The following is a 17266-nucleotide window of genomic DNA, read 5'->3' as shown; positions in this document are numbered from 1 at the left end:
CTTCTGAGATGAATGGAAGTGCTGCTTCTGACTTTGATGAGCTCATCAGATATAACACATTATAAATGTATTAATACATTTAACTAGGAAAATCTTGTTTCATAAAAGATGATCTCTGGTAACAAAGTGATAATTAAATACATGCTATATGAGTAGCTCTTTGGGTTTCCTTTATTTGGTTCTGTCTTTGCAAAATCTTTTGGGCTCTTCTGAGTAGAATATGCTTTCTGAGCAGAGACTTCTGGTTTTAATGTTGTTCTTTTCTTTTCTTTTCCCAGATGGGGCTAGGAAAAACCATTCAAGCAATTGCCATTTCATATTACTATAAAAATGAATGGCCTCTCCTAATTGTAGTGCCTTCCTCTCTGAGATACCCTTGGGTGGATGAGATGGAGAAGTGGATTCCAGAGCTCTCTCCAGATGACATTAGCATCATTCAGAACAAAACTGATATTGGGTGAGTAGTTTGTTGTTCTTCTCTAGAAAGGCTTGTTCACCACCCCCTGCTCAAGCAGGGCTACCCTCTGGGCTATCAGCCACTCCTCCCAGTTTTCTGTTCTTGTATTATAGTAGTTACTCATTTTCTTTGAAGTTGAGGGATCTGCTTTTTGCAAAGTAGCAAATGCTTGTCTGCTGAAAATTAGATTACTTCAGTGTGTCTCAAATTGAACATACACAGTTATTTCTCAACTCTGATGAATTCATTAGCTTCTGTAAAACATTTTTGGAGAACTTCTGGTGTACATTACAAAAGAAGGAAGTAATTACTGTTAGAATTCCATTTAGCACGCTGAGGAAATTTGTAAGTTCAAATAAGTAATCCCTAAATAACTGAAAAGGTCATCGTGCCCTACACTTTCTATCTTTAGATTTAATAGCATGAATTCATCAGAGAGGCTATGGCTTGGGTGTTATTAGAATAACTCTATTACCCTGAATTGCAAGGGTGGTTTTTGTCTGCTTGATTTTTGTCTGGTTGATTTTATGCTAATGTTTAGATGTTGTGCTAAAACTTTGGTGTGAGGGAGACTGATCTTCATCTTTTCTGGGAATATCAGAGAGTGACTTGACTTCCAAGATGTGCTGCTTGGAACCTTCCTGGTAACCACAGAAATCCAACTGAAAATGCATTTTGAAAGCTTCATCAAAGGGTAATTCCTACTGATAGTCAAAATTTAAATTCATCATAGGAGTATAGAAACTAAAATTAGCTTTTTTTTAAAAGGTATTTATCTGAAATGCACTCAGTGCTTATAGTGCTGGATGCATAAAGGGGAAATGTGGACTAGGCAAAATGATGGGAAAATTAAATGGCAGATGAAATTCTGTTCCTTTTAAGATTTTTTTAAAGGAGTAGACCTTAACTATTATTACTTACTTATATTCAAAAACAAGATGAAAACTTGGGTTTCTGCTCATTTAACTCCCAGGAGGCTTCCTAGCTATAAGTGAGGTTGCTGTTGAACTAATTAATATTTTAACATTAGAAAGTGTTTCATGCATTTGTAAGAAAATGCAAAAATACAGCTGCCAAATTTGGTTTAGCATTTTGTTAAATTCTGCCTCCATATGTTAAGGTTTGATTTCTCTCAGTTTAATACTTTGCTTTTCTTCAAAACTTCCAAGTTTACAGCTTGAGTGTTAACTTCTTGATTAAAACAGGTTAAAATAAACTTAGGCATCAGTTTAGGTTTGTAATTTCTGGCCAAATTTGAAAATGGAAGTTTCTTGAGTAAATTGGTTCCGCTAAAATGAATAAGTTTTTTTGTAATTTTTTAAATGTACCCTTCAGAAAGGATAAGGGAAATTCATGCTTTCCTGGTTGCTACATTTATCTGTACAGTGACAGCCAGAGTCTGCAGTGCCCACAGTGCCAGTGCTCAAACCAATGCACTTCCATATCCAGGAGCATGAATGTGTAGCTGCATTTACTTTCTTCCTCTTAAATCCTCAAGGAAACTTCAGCTTGTTTGGTTTCTTGATCTCTTGTACTGAAAACCAAACAGAAATGCTGCCAGCAGGGCAGTGGTATCTGACAGATGGGTGGACCAGCTATGACCCCATCCTGGTGACTTGTGTGTCTAACAGCTTTGAGTTCCTGTGCTGCTCCTGAAGGGCCACAGTGCTCTCTAGTGATTTTAACATCAGTTCATGCCTTGGACCTGTACACATCTTGAAATTTGTTATAAGAAGTTCATTTTCAATTAAATACTATTTTTTCATCTTGTGCCATGTTGACTCCCTGCTTTCAGATTTTTTTGTTTTCTTCTTGTTCTATTTGAGCAAAAAGCTGGATAACAGCTCTGACAGGAATGGTTTTTCCAGGTGGTGATGTTCAGCCCAGTCTGTACTTTCACAGTGCCCAAATACTCAGGAACAGTCTGATTAACCCTCTCAGGCTGCTGCTGAGGGGACTCTGTACCCAGAACAGTAGAAAGCTTGCACAGAGACATTATTACTTCAGCTGTTTGGGTGCTAATTAAGATCTTGGCTTGTGTGTAACTTTTTGTCCACAAAGTGGATTTTTCCAATGGGATGCCCCTGGAAAAGAGCACAGGGTGAAGCAATGCATCCAGATAAATGAAATTCCTTTGAAATGCAGTGTGTGTCCTCTGAAAATGGTTATGAAATGTGTGTGGTTGAGAAGTGTGAGATGTTTTAAACACCAAAAGCTGTTGTTGTTAGCCTGACAGCCCACATGTCAATCAATCCAAAAGGAGACACACATACCTTCTGAGATTAGTTTTTTATAATCTCTCTGCTATATTAATTGTCCTACAATCAAAATTTACTAAGAAAACTTGTGGATTTTCTCTTTCAGGGGAATATCAACGAGCAAAGTAACAATTCTGGGGTATGGGCTGTTAACATCTGATGCACAGACCTTGGTAGACACTTTGTACAGGCAGAAGTTTAAGGTGGTTGTGATTGATGAGTCACATTATATGAAATCCAGAAATGCCACCCGTAGCAAGATTTTACTGCCAATTGTTCAGAAAGCTCTCAGGGCTGTTCTCCTTACTGGAACTCCTGCTCTAGGAAGACCTGAAGAGGTATTTGACATGTTGTGTTTTATTTGTTTTGGGTTTGGTTTTGTTTGTTTGGTTTTTTTAATGATAGTATCAGTAATAAATGTTCAGTTTTGTATTTTCCTTGAATATATTCAGTTGTATGCATTATGACATCAAAAGGTGCGCTGGCTGCATCAGGAAGGACAAGTATAAGAAACAAAACCAATTTTGTTTGAGTTGATTTACAAACTTGTTTCATGCTTGTGCACAGGTGAATTGAGACAGTGTTTCTTGTAAGAAATTAATCTTGCATGTAACAGACTGATAGTTGGGTGAAATAAAAAATAAAGAGCCTGAGTAGAGAACTGCTTTTTTCTCCAGGGTAGGGGTGTCTTTGGTGGACAAGATCTTGTAATAAATCTTCTCCTTCATCATCTGATAAAGAAAACCCTTAGTTTCACTGGTCTTTTGGATATTCCTAATGTGCACTTCAGTGCAACAAAATACAGGCTGTGCTTGTTGCAAATCCAGAATGACAAATTGAAGGAAGTTCAGCTTATGGAATTAGGGAGGAGCAGAAAGGTAACAAAAACCCTCTTGGGTTTTATACTGAACCCAAGACAGCTGCCTTTATTTATCAAATGTAGGGGGAAAATGGAAAAGAAAAGCTGATTTGAATTCAGGGAACTTCAAAGAGTTATATAAATAATATTTTATACTTCAGAATGCCTTAGTGTGTAAATAGAACTTATGCCAAGACCCTTTATGAATTTAATTTGTTCAAAGAGTTCATAACTTGAGGAAGATATCTGTGGTATGGAAAAGAGCTTGGTATATCATGAGTACTTACCTAAAAATTTAATATGAATATTTATATTCATGGGTGTGGATAATTACTAAAACATCCTGTACAATGACATTGCAACCAGCCCTGGATGAAGAATTGAAGTTAGAAAGTGTTCTACCTTTATATAGTACATGGATACTGAGAACAGTATCATTGTTAAAGGTCTTTAAAGGAAATTCCATGCAAGCTGTCCTTGACCACAGCAATGGGATCAAAATTCATGACCAAATGGGAAACAGTTTGACATATTTTTTGGTGATACTGATGTTCTTCAGTGGCTTACAAGGCAGAGTATAAAAAGCATTAAATGTCTTTAATCAGTTTTGTGTCATAAGCAGAATCTTTGTATAAAGTCTTTAAATGTATAGAAAATTGTCTCAGAAGCCAGGAAGCTTTGACAGTATAACAGCTTGTAAAGCAGGATTCCTCCTGGTTAAGGTCATCTAAACTGGTATTTGCCTCCTCCTATTCAGCAGGGGAAAAGCTGTGAAATTTCTGGTCTGCATTGATATTGTCCATTTTTTGAAATAAAACTTAAGAATTGAGTAGGTTTTTCATGTATTTTAGGAAGCAGACCACTCATGCAATACCTGCACTGAAGCTTTGCAGAAGCCCATGTACCTGGCAAATGATAAAAACTGTATTTTTAGGAATAACTTCATCTCATCCATGTTTTCTTGTTGAATGGGAATCTTTTCCAAGCTGTCAGTGCTGTTACAGTTCTCTGAGTGCTCTGTTCTTTGAGGGCTTCCCACAACTGTCCTCTCTGAAGCCTCCTGTATCCTGTGGAATTTCTTTTGCATGCAGGCCGAGCTGTGTGGGTTTTGTGCAACTATTAAATGTTAACTTAGCACAAGAACCATGTATTGATTATTTCTGATTGTTCTTCCATTCACAGGCAATTTTACATTTTTCACTGTTGCTGGTTTATTTTTTATACAGCTCTTCATGCAGATTGAGGCACTGTTTCCAAGAAGGTTTGGAACTTGGAATGAATATGCTAAAAAATACTGTGATGCTCGTGTCAGGTATTACTGCCCTTGCTTATTAACATTCTTATTTACATTTTCATGAGCATCTTTGATTTTTCTTGTCATGCCAAGTGAGAGAATCAGTAGGTAGCACCTCTACTGCTCTATCACACCATCTTGCTTTGAAACCCAGGGTCAGCAACCATCTCCTCCATCAAAGAGCATTGAGAAAAGGATGATGCTGATTAAATTAATTAATTAATGCTGTTAAAGTTTGAGATAAAGTTGAAGCATTCTGTTAAGTAAAATTATTTAGACATTTACTGTTGATAGTATGAGCTGTGGAGGTTTTACCTTCAGAACTGTAGTTTTTGACTCTCAGTCATAAGCTCATGGTCATGTAATAATTTATATCTCTCTTTTTTATGGGATCCAGGTTTTTTGTGACTTCACCACATTTGGGTGGGGAAAAAAGTCCAGTACTTGTCTCTATATTTCACAGGCTGATTGTCTTAGCTAAAAATCTCATATCTACAACTTTGCATGTATTCAGAATAACAGATTTTTGTCAGCTAAATTGGCTAGCATTTAGATTTAATTTTTACAATAATAATTACATGGTTTCATTTTCATAAAACTTGTTTTTCTCCCTTCATCATATGCACTTTATCAGTATTTAACTTCAAATAACATGGAAGATCACTGTCTAATTTTCAGACAGAGAAATGCTATTTTTTCCACGGTGTTTTGACTGAATGCATCTGTAATTTTCACACCACAAGTGTGCGTGGGTACAGCATGGTTAGCTACTCAATCATAGATGATTATCTTATTTTTGGAATACCATAAATGTAATAAAAATCAAGTTCAGGGTTTGGCAAGCTTTCAGTGAATAACTTTTTCTTCATGACTTGGCTAGAACAAAACATCCTGTGGTAATAAACTTGATAGGATTATTTTATGCAGCACTTCCTGTGAAAATTTGGGTGGTTTTTCCTTAGGTGTCCATAGACACCTGTTTTAAAGATGAACTCCAAACTATTTCTGTGAGGGTTAGCCTGCCATTTCTGTCTTATCCCTGATGCTGAGGGTGGAGGAAGGAAGCCTTTATAAGGACAGATATATAAATAGACCAAGGAAGGGATATGAGCAAAAGATGTTGCTGTCTCCATCTGTGCCATTCCCACTTCACCAGTGCAGAAGTGACTCCCTCAGCCCCTCTCCCAAATGATTATATTCAGCTAATTCAGCTAATTAGAACACTGTTGATAAAGTTAATAAGGCTTGAAAATCTCTAAATTATTGTGGGGGGTTTTGTGGCTGTTTGTTTGTCTTTTTATTAAAATTACATGCTTTTAACACACTCTTCTAGCTCTGGAAAATGCTACCTGGGCTTTTCTCCAAATCTGTCATGTTCATTATTTTATTGTCTCCTGGTGATGCTGACAGAGAAAAGCTGTTGTTCCTGCTACAACACTTCCTCAAAAACACAAAGCAAAGGAAGAATAAGGAAGATTGAGTTAATAAATTTGCTCTCTTTTCAGCCTTTAGCTTCCTAATGTTAGACCTTCTTCCTCTATTTAACTTCTAAAGATGATAGCTTAAGCTTTAGATCCTGTCTCTGACAGTAACTAAGAAGGAATTCTTAAGGAGGGAAAAAAAGGAATATTAATAGTGATATTTGCAGTTTTCATGATGGCTTTCCTTTCTGTAATATAATAAAGATTATTCTCATGGTGGTGTATTCTTCTATTTAGTCCATTGAAACAGGAGTTCCAAAATTAAACTTGAAACTTCTGTTTCCTGTGGACAGTGAAGTATGGGAAGCTGGAAATAGACAGAGGATTGTGTGCAGGTGATGGGCAGTGACTCCTGCAGGCAGTGGTGGCTGCTGAGAAGTTGAAGCACACTTTCATATCCAATAGTGTGCTTTAAAATTGCTTATGTACTGGAGATTTCTATTGAATTTGGAAGATCTGATGTTTACACTCTGTATTGGTTTATCATTTTTAGGTTTTTTGGTAAAAGACGGCAATGGGATTGTAGAGGAGCTTCAAACTTAGAGGAACTACATCAACTTTTAAGTGAAATAATGATCAGAAGACTGAAGAATGATGTCCTAACTCAGCTGCCTCCCAAAGTCAGGCAACGTATTCCATTTGACCTCCCACAAGCTGCAGCAAAGGTAAATTTTCCACTTTTGCTAAAAACACATTTGTTAATAAATGGAAATACCTATGTATGGATATGTATTTTTTTGTATGCATGTGTATTATATGTTGTTACAAAGATTGTGTGAGTATAAAGCAGAGTATCTCTGTTACTGTTTTTAAAAATATAACACAAAGAACACTAATACTGCAGTTCTTTTTTTTTCATCAATGATTTTTTTTTTCTAATTCTAGTAGAATCTTCTTTTCTGTCTTCTTTTCCCATAGATTTTGAATCCTTCATTTACTTTTAGCCAATTTGATAGAGTTCTCCAAAGCTCCTAAACATTTCACACTTAAAATGTACCTGTACTTTGTACTCTGTGTCTAACCACTGGTCTCTCCTGCCAATTAGAATCTGAATGCCACTTTTGCAGAGTGGGAGAAATTAATGAGAAGTCTGAGATCAGATGCCACTGACAGCCACTTTTCTCAAGTCATGAATCTGATCACACGCATGTATAAGGAAACAGCCATTGCCAAGGTGAGCCTGCAAGCCTTTCCTTAATATCCCTAAATTATCCAGTGTGTGTTTCTAAACTCATAAAATTGGTTTTATTGGCCAGAATACAAAATGAGGTTATTTGGTTTGTTTTATAATCATGGCATGGAGAAACACTCTCTTTTTCCCTGTATGGAATAGGAATAGGACTGGAATAGGCAGAACCCCATTACAATGAAAAAAGAAATCTGAAGAGCACTGCAATGTGTATTGCATTAACTGCTGATCACTGATAAATTTTGTTATTAACTGTCATCATTGCTTTAATGGCTTTTGTAAAAGATACTGAAAATTACATTTGACATGAAAGAACTCTATGAATCCTTAAAGAGAGCAATATTTTATGATTATGGTATCGTGAACATATCAAATTTATTCTTTCAGTTTTGATATATGGCTTTGTGTGTGTGGATACAGAAGTTCTGATTAAACATTACCTTGTCTGTTTGAAATATGTTTGTTTTTCCTCAAATATGGATTAAAACGTCAGATAATGATGTCTGAATTAAAAGGGGGTTTATCTACATCTTAATGTGGAAGAAGTGCCATGTAATTGTATGATCTTTTGAGGATAAATATGTGTTTTTTCTCTCTCTGAAGAAGGAAGTTAGGTTTCTCAAAGACATCAAGTTGTGATGCTTTTTTTAAACAAAATTAATCAGAATTATTTGATTCTTAGCAATGTCAGTGTTTGATAAAGTCTTACATGGATAACAAAAGATATGGAAATTTAGCTTTTTGTGTTACAAGGAACTGAAAGACATGAAAATAAAAACTGTCTTTTTGAACATTTTGTGTGTCTCACTAATGAAAGCACTCACTGCAGGCAGGAGCAGTCAAGGACTACATCAAAATGATGCTTGACAATGACAAACTGAAGTTCCTCGTCTTTGCCCATCACCTGAGCATGCTGCAAGCCTGCACAGAGGCAGTGATAGAGAGCAAGGTAAAGCCTTAACACATGTGCACACAAATTCACCTTCACTTACACAAATGGCTGTCAGCTGGGTTTGAATTCAGCAGAACTGCACACAGGTACGGCAGTGGAAGGATTTTATGTGTGTACAGATCAGTGCCACTGGATTAAAAGGGATCATGTGGCTCTGAAGAACTGCTTTGTGTTTCAGGATGATGTAAACACACTTGTATCTGGTATTACTTTATTATTATTATTATTAAATCAATGCTGTAGGCAATTGTTTTCCAGTTTTTTTCAATCAGTATGCTTCTGTCTATTTTTGAGGGGTTTTAACTGCACACTATCACGTCACCTGAATGTTTAATTCAAAGCAGTAAAAATGTTTGCAAACAGCTTTCACCTTATTTTGATCATGGACTCTTAACTATTGCTTGTGAATGGTGGCTAACTTTGCTATTTTGTATTTTTATTGTTTTTAACTGTTTGGAATTTTAAAAAATGGTGTCAGGGTAAGTTCAGATTCTTCTGTGAAATATTCCATTTTAAGATCCCATGTTCATTTTATCTTCTACTTTTGCAAACAGGGAATACAAAGTCAACATTTCTCTATAGAGGGAGTTAATTTTAAATCAAAGGGCAAAAGAATACTGGTGTATCCTGATCCCCATGAAAGGAATAGAACAGTCCTTTTCCTATTTTTACTGGGGGACAGGGAGGGATTGGCTCTGAAAACAGGCACTGATGATGTCATTTAGTCTCTGTTCTGATGTCACAGGCTCGTTACATCCGCATAGATGGGAGTGTTCCCTCTGCAGAGAGGATTCACCTCGTCAATCAGTTCCAGAAGGACCCCGAAACCCGGGTTGCTATTTTGAGTATTCAGGCAGCTGGTCAGGTAGGGCAGAACAGAAAATATGAGAACTAATACACTTGAAGAATATAGCTACTGAAATCATTGGTGACTGAAGTGGTTTACTGAAGGCAGTTTGTGCAATTTGCCCTTTGTAGACCCTGTGTTCATTTCTTTGTGCTAATCAAACTGTTCTAAGCCTCTATTGAATTTGTTTGAGCTAAATGATGATAAGCAGCAGTATCTCATTCTTGAATAATTAGAAAAACTCCGTTTCTCTAAAAGCACTGGATTAACAAGAAATAGATGTTATTCCATAATGAAAAGCACTGTGCAGTCTTTGCACAATAGTGAAATGTTTTTTGAATCTGAGGCACAAGGAAGAATCAGTAAAATAAACCCATCTGCTGTTGAGGACCACCTCCTATTTCCATATTAAGATGTCCTGTACAACCTGTAGCTTGTTAAAGATAATCAGTTTTTGCATGTGGTATCTTTTTTTTAAGAATGCATCTACTTATTCTGCTTAGGGTTTAACATTCACTGCTGCCACTCACGTTGTGTTTGCTGAATTATATTGGGATCCAGGCCACATTAAACAAGCAGAAGACAGAGCACACCGCATTGGGCAGTGCAGCTCAGTGAACATTCACTTCCTGATTGCCAAGGGAACCATGGACACCCTCATGTGGGCCATGCTCAACCGCAAGGTGCGTGTGCATGGAAAACAATTTGAGATATTTTTTAGTGATACTGATGTTCTTCAGTGGCTGACAAGGCAGAGTGTAAAAAGCATTAAATGTCTTTAATCAGTTTTGTGTCATGAACAGAATCTTTATATAAAGTACACAGTGCCATGGGGCCGAGGGGGCAGAGCTCGCTGGGCTGGGGCTGCACTCCAGTGCCACAGCAGTCTTGTTTGTCTGGAACACTCTATGAGACAAAGTGATACACCTACAATTGCTGATCATCAAAATGTCTGTGTTTGTCCTGATTTAGTCTTCTCTAGCTTTTTGCTCTTCATTCAGGATGCAAAGATAATGAGTCTTTGCCAAGAGGAACGGGAAGGATCATATCCACAGGAGATGGTTCTTCTAGCTCCGTTATCTTTTTATCTTCCAGCTCTTTATTGCTGCTGTTTCTCAGTCTACAATTTTAAGGCATTCAGGCATTCTACTCACTCATAACAGCTAGAATTTGTTCTGTGTTGTTTTTTTTTAATTGAATGAATGTTATGCCTAAACTAAGCTTCCTTTCTGAGAGGAAGAGGCATTCTCAGATAATTCTTTTTCAGTAGGTCCAAGATTACACTGATCTTTTCTTTGGTTGCCATTTTCCACAAGTATTGCCCAATTGTTGTTATGGTTTAGGTTGGAAAGGTCCTTAAAGCTCATCCTGCCTGGTGCGTTATGAGTCTTCTCCTCCTGAGGTGGGGCTCAGTAATTCAACATCAATTTACCTTACAAGTTCTGTCACTAAATAATTCTGCCCGTATTTGCCTCCGCATGCCAAGCAAAACATGTTAAGGCTGTTAGAGGGTGTACACAGTGTATATATTCTCTTTTATCTTCAATAAATACTGACATTTTGTGTACAGCTTCACTGGTTGCAGTGTGCTAAATACAGCAGTTGCCATTATTGTGTTCCTGCAGGCCAAAGTCACAGGCAGCACCTTGAATGGCAAGAAAGAGAAAATGCAGGCTGAAGAAGGGGATAAAGACAAATGGGATTTTTTGAGTTTTGCTGAAACCTGGACCCCAAATGACAGTCTAGAAGATCTCCAAAATGAACTTCTATTTACACATGTAAGACTTGAAACTTTGTTTTTTCTGTTTCCTTTCATTTTTAAAAAAATTGTAACAGCCATTTGCTTCAGCTTTCTTTGCACTTCAGACATTACTAATGGAGAAACATCAAAAAAGTAGGAAAAAGTAATGTAAATTCCATTTAAAAACTTAGGTGAAGTTGGAAAAGTGCTCTGTGGGGAATAAATGTTATCTACATCTTCTGATGGGTCCTTATGTTTAGGTGACTGAGCCACCCTCAGAGTCAGATCAGACCAAGTAATTTCTGTTCAAATCACATCTTTGCTAACTGTGCTGAATTAATTGGACTCATATTTAAAACAGTGTTCGAAAACCTTTCCTTGTAATGAACATCTTCAAAAAAAGCACACAGCTTATCAGTTCTGTGTATCTGTTTTCTGGTAGTGCCATTTCAGAATTTCTAGGAGAATATTGAAAATACTGTTCTGGAATCAGGAGAGGAATGTTGAATTGCTTTTTCTGCTCACTGTTTGTTCTTGAAGTTATCTATTGTCAAAGATACCTTCTGTTTTACAGTTTCTGATGCAGTCACAAGTGGGGTTTAGAGGTCTTTTCCAACCTAAATGATTCTCTGATTCCTATTCCTTTCCTCTTCCCCAGTTTGAAAAGGACAGACAGCATGACATCCGTTCCTTCTTTTCCCCCAAATCCTCCATGGAGAAGAAACGCAAAAGATTTTCTGGTGATGAATTGTTATACAATGATTCAGAATCTTCTGCAGTCACAAAAGGAGAGGGTGCAGAGAAGAGCAATGAAAACCTGGATTCCACAAGGATAAGTGAGGTGGAGGCAATTTTTGATGAGGATACTTGTGAACATGACGCCAAAAGAGCAAAGAGCATAAGTGGATCGACCCCAGTCAGCTCCAGTAATAAAAAGAAAACATCTCTGACTGGAAACAAGCCTTCTTTGTTTTCAGAAAAAAACAGTGAACTCCATCCTTGTGGCTTAAATACTTCAAGTGAAAGTACAGATTTAAATAAAGTTTGGCACTGCAGTGCTTGCACTTACACAAACAACACTCTGCTGCCTTACTGTGAGATGTGCCATTGCCCCCAGAGCAGAGATGGTGAGTAAGGGGTGCTGCAGTGGGAAGGATGCAGTTTTCATTTCAGTTGTGATCAGGCTCAATAAATACAATTTTTTTGAACCTATGACTACACAGAAGTCCAGGAAAATATGATACTCCTTAATCTTGCTTTCCCCAAGGATCTTTTACATGAGTCTAACTTGAAACAAGTGAAAAATACCCATAAAATGTTAACAGGTTATAAATTCCATAAGGAAGAATATATCCTTTGTTTTGTTTGCAGCAAGTGTCTCTCTCATCTTCCTTGAGGTTTATGGTTATTCTGAATACAATTAAACAGCAATACTTTTCTTCACCTTTCAAAACTAAGCAGTGGGGTGTTGGAATTTTATTAACATGAGCATTGTGTATTTGTCATGAGAGACATTATCTGGAAAATATGACTTTTCTTTCTCCACCAGCTCACAGTAGATTTCTTTTACTTAATTTATGTAAGCTATCTGGAAAATTAATGAAACATTTTTATAAATATTTGCCAATATTTGTCATTTCAGTTGCAAAGCCATGGGTAAGGTTCTTTTCGCTTCCTTTTTTATTAGTTTAAATCTCTGGGCTTGTTCAAATAAGGACAACTTCTGAGTTTCACAGCTATAAATCAATGCCTTAGGAAACTCCTTTGTGTGTTTATGTACAATAACTGTATATAATATAGAATTGCTAACTGCATTGTTTATTTCATATATATATATTTTTACATTAATCTGAGTCCAGGGGATTACATAAATTAAAAGCTTTGTTCCATGTGTTTGTTCTCCTACCATTACAGTTAGCTCTAACTTCCTAAGTGGTTGCACCATAATAGTATGAGAGAATGCAGTGCCATTTCTTTGTATTTCAGTGACGTGTTCCTATCTCAGGTGTGGCATTAGGTACCTGCCAGGTGACACAAATCATTGCTTTGCTTCTTTCTTTGTCTTTAGGTGAGAGAAATGGTGAAGCTCCCAGGAGCCAGACTGAGCAAGAGGAGCCCAGGAGAGATGGAAAGAGAGCAGAGGGCAGCGCTGAAGGCAGAAGAGGAAATCTGGGGGAACTGAGGGCCCACAAATCTCTTGAAATCAGAGAACAGGAAACTGTTGGCACTGAAAAGGAAGAAAGTGAAAAAGAATGTGGAGAAGGTAAAGTGTGACTCTGAAAGAACAATTCTGTCCCATTGTGAAACTGGATTAAATGCCTCTGGCATGAAAAATGACTTTTAAATAAAAACCTACACCTCTGAAACACAGAAGTACAAACACCAGCATGAGACTTTCTAATTCTGGCCTGGGCCATTTGTTGAATTTGGATGCTGGATAAGCCCAGCATTTCCACACAGCTCCTGGAGCAAACCAGAGCAGACTGACTTCAGGACTGTGACAAACCAGCAGTGAGGAATGTGGATGGTTTTACTGGAACTCAGGACAGACACAGGCAAACAGATGATGGGTCATCCAGAAGAAACAGAAAAATAAAATACACAAATACCTTCAGAGTTTGCTGCTTGAGCTCTGCACCCTATGTTGTTCTGGAATTAGATAAATATAAAATATTATTTTAATGTCAGAGTAGAATGAATGAATGAAAATCTTTAATGCCAACATTTTTTCTGTTGTAGACAAATCAGACACATTCCAAGTATATGATGGGCTTATGTTCTGTGCAAGCAGGAATACTGATAGAATCCACCTCTATACAAAGGTAAACCTGAAATATGCATGGTTATTGTTATTTTAAAATTGCAAAGAAGAATGTTGCTCTATGAAATGTTTCTGTATGCTCTCCTTTGTTATGTTTGATGTAAAAGCATTAATATTTTTGTATTAACTGAAATGTTCAAAAATTAGGTAGTTTATAATTCTAGTTCTTTTTCTCAATGGAATGAAATAATAATTCCTTAGATACGTTACTCCCAACACTTCTCTTGGTTTACAGAATTGGGCTAATATGTTAAATCATGTGGAATAAAAATTCCAGTGACAGTTGTTTAAAATTCCTTTTTTATTATTAGTGTCTTATCACAAAATAACTTGAATAGGTTAACATTCAAAATTAAAATAAAAAATGACAGTAAATCCTGACACACTCAGTAAATAAAACATTGCCACCACATTTTCAGAAACCTCAGCATTGGTGCTATGTGTGTTAGTAATTTCTTTAATAAAGCCCATTATCATTAATTTGCAGAGGTGATTGGGTACAGAAACCAGCAGCTGGGAATCTTCCAGGTTATTATTCAAGGGAAGGTCAGGACTTGCCAATTTCTTTTTTCAAGTGATAGGAAAGTTCAGTGGGAAGATTTCTTCCAATTCACTGAGTGAATCAGTGTATTCAGGTGCCACTGAAGCAGCACAGATACCTGAGGGCAAGCCTTTGAGATAAGACATTTCTGTGAGGCTGATGCAGCTGGGAAAAGTCAAAAAGAGTCCAAAAGTCCTCTTGTATCTGAAAATTTGTTATATGTACTTAAAGTGTATGCTGCTGCCTTCACATATTTTATTCAGACAAAGATGCATTTTGGGTGGGTTTTGGGCAATTGTCTGGTTTGGGTTTTGCTGGAATTAGAGATTCATGGTGCCACATACTGCACAAAATCTGCTGAATGGTGAGACCCCAGGGAATTCTGCTTCTCCTCTCAAATGCTTGTGAATAAGTTCCTTGGCATCAATAAGTTCCTTGGCTAGATGTACCCACTGGACAACTTATTCCTTTATAAATTAAGTGGAGAACTTCTTCAGACATTAACAAGAAGTATGATAAACAGTGCTCAAGAATTCTTATTTTAAATTTTAATGAAGTGACATTCTCCTATCTCCAATCATTCATTTCCTTTAGAATTCAGTCAAGAGGATTGTAATTTCAGTTTAATATAAGGCAGTTTGTGTGTCTGAACTATCTGCAAGGAAGAAATCAGATCTATTAAAAGTGAAAATGTTCAGCCTTGTTACTTTTAGGTAGATTAATATGAATAATCTTCTTTGTATTTTTGCTGTTATCTCTGTGCCTTATTGTTAATTCTGGAAAAATTTGACCTTGAGGGACTAAATATAGTAGGAAGGGGGGAGAATTCACTTGAAACAGATTACTCTTCTACATTGTGCTACATTGCATCTGTAAACAAAACTGTTTGTCTAGGATGGTGAACCACTGAATCATAATTTCATTCCACTGGACATACAGCTGGATAACTGGGAAGATTTACCAGAGACTTTCCAGAACAAAAAAAATCGTGCATTGGTAAGAACAAGTTCTGCTGGCACAGCAATATAATATTTAATGCAGAAGAAGATGACTTACTTTTACCAAAATAAATGCAGAATACTGCCAAGCCTTGGGATATAGGCACAGTTTCATCAAAGCAATCTTACAGATGTTGATGTGAATATTAATTGTGGAGTCTGCTACTCTGGCAAATTATTGTGCCTCCTGTTCACATTGCAGTAGAAGAAATTAACCAGGCATAATTTCATTTCTCATTTACAGGATTAGTTACTAACTTTCATAAGTCAACAAAATAACTTAAAGGTTCTTAATTAAATGGAACCACACTAGAAGTAAGAATGTTCTAGATGTATCAGAGCTGCAGGCCTGAGCAGGCCCTCATTTTCACTCTCCCTTTGGTCTACTAACAGTTTTCAAAGTACTGTCAGGCACAGCTCCACAGAGACATTCAGTTAATTTAGGAATAAAGATCCCATTCATAATGGGGTTTGAGAAGAACACTACAAACACAAGTACTCAAGTAAGGAAATCCAGATTTAAACTGGATGGGAAATATTTTCTGCTTAACTGAAAATCTGATTTTCCAAACAGAAATCCATAATGTAAGAACAAAACTGATTCTTTCTGTAGGTTCTCCAGCAAGGTTGGAATTTAAATTTGTAATGGGGATACCTGACTGATTGAACCAGGTGTTGTGTGAAGCAGCTACTGAGTGGGTTCCACAGATGGGGGGGTGTGAAGAGTTACTGGAAAGCACCATCTCTGGTTGTAGGAGCTGTTTCCAGCCAGTGTAGAATGCATTAATCTATGGCACTGTTTTGCTGTAATTAGCTCTGTGCAAAGCCTGTCCTGCTGCTGACTGTCATGTTCTCTGCCAGATCCTGAGGTTTGTGAAAGAGTGGACTCATCTAACAGCAATGAAACAGAAGATTGTCAGAAAAAGTGGTCAGATATTCTGTAGTCCCATTCATGCTGCAGAGGAGTTGTCTAAAAAGCAGTCGGTGGGCAGCAGCACAAAGAGGTATGTGGGGCTTGGTTTTAATTCCTCCTGCTAATTACTGCAGAAAGTTTGATAAGTTTATTGTGGCCTTCAGTGGAATGATGCTAAGTCTGAACTGGACATTCGGTGATTGCTTGTCACAGTGACAGACAGGCAGCCAGGCATGTTGGTGAATCTGCTGGAAGTGTCTCCTTCCCTGCCCAGCTCTGTGCACTGTTCAGCAGCTGCTCTGGCTCTGCTGCACTGCATGTTTCAACATCTGGAACTTGCCAGGTGTTTTTAAAGGAAAAACCCTGACCTCAGGACCACAACAGAAGTAAGGTCAAAGCATCTTGTTTCTCCCCACCTGGAAGCAGAAATAAATTGTTAGTTGCCATCAGTGAGATGATGTTTTATTCACAATTCACAGCCAACTTTCCAGTTCTTGTTTTTTCTTTAAGCAGTTCTGTTCTCTGTGAATGACATTTGTCAAAACTGTGGCTCTCTATGCTGAGTGCCAGTGAAAAGGGCTGGTGTTTGATCCTTGTGAAAACCTAAATGTACCTTTGATTCCCTTTCTTTTTCTGATGTGGTTTTCCTTGACAGACATTAGTAGCCTCAGTGTTGTCATTGCTTTGCAAAGAACATGTCACGCAAACCATCTAGAAACTTCTCATTCCCTTCAATCCCTACTGTTAAATTCCTCAGGGTGGCTCTATTTTGGCTGTAGGTAAGAATGAAGCAAATTAAATAGTTTGTAATTCCAGTAGTATCAGAAGCAGAGGGTAATAAGTGTTTATTAACCTCTTGCCTGATTGTGTCCTTCCATGAAGTATAGGAAAAATCTGTGAATGGTGTTAGAAAAC

At 37.2% G+C, this 17266-nt stretch overlaps 1 protein-coding gene across 3 annotated transcripts in view; it reads left to right on the top strand.

Annotated features, from left to right (window-relative positions):
- ZRANB3 (zinc finger RANBP2-type containing 3) overlaps positions 1-17266 on the top strand; it is a 40076-nt gene that overhangs the window by 19268 nt on the left and 3542 nt on the right. For 2 of the 3 annotated variants that reach the window (XM_030952267.1, XM_030952265.1), the window contains exons 4-17: positions 279-457; positions 2822-3053; positions 4801-4886; positions 6843-7014; positions 7395-7523; positions 8356-8487; positions 9236-9355; positions 9841-10020; positions 10963-11115; positions 11737-12205; positions 13147-13341; positions 13818-13900; positions 15335-15436; positions 16300-16442. In XM_030952267.1, the coding sequence (XP_030808127.1) occupies positions 279-457; positions 2822-3053; positions 4801-4886; positions 6843-7014; positions 7395-7523; positions 8356-8487; positions 9236-9355; positions 9841-10020; positions 10963-11115; positions 11737-12205; positions 13147-13341; positions 13818-13900; positions 15335-15436; positions 16300-16442 (2375 nt within the window). The remainder of the gene's footprint in view (positions 1-278; positions 458-2821; positions 3054-4800; positions 4887-6842; positions 7015-7394; positions 7524-8355; positions 8488-9235; positions 9356-9840; positions 10021-10962; positions 11116-11736; positions 12206-13146; positions 13342-13817; positions 13901-15334; positions 15437-16299; positions 16443-17266) is intronic. The other variant, XM_030952266.1, reaches the window with a different exon arrangement.

Source organism: Camarhynchus parvulus, chromosome 7 (assembly GCF_901933205.1).
Source record: "Camarhynchus parvulus chromosome 7, STF_HiC, whole genome shotgun sequence".
Lineage (NCBI taxonomy): Eukaryota > Metazoa > Chordata > Aves > Passeriformes > Thraupidae > Camarhynchus > Camarhynchus parvulus.
This window is presented reverse-complemented; position numbering and strand designations above follow the sequence as displayed.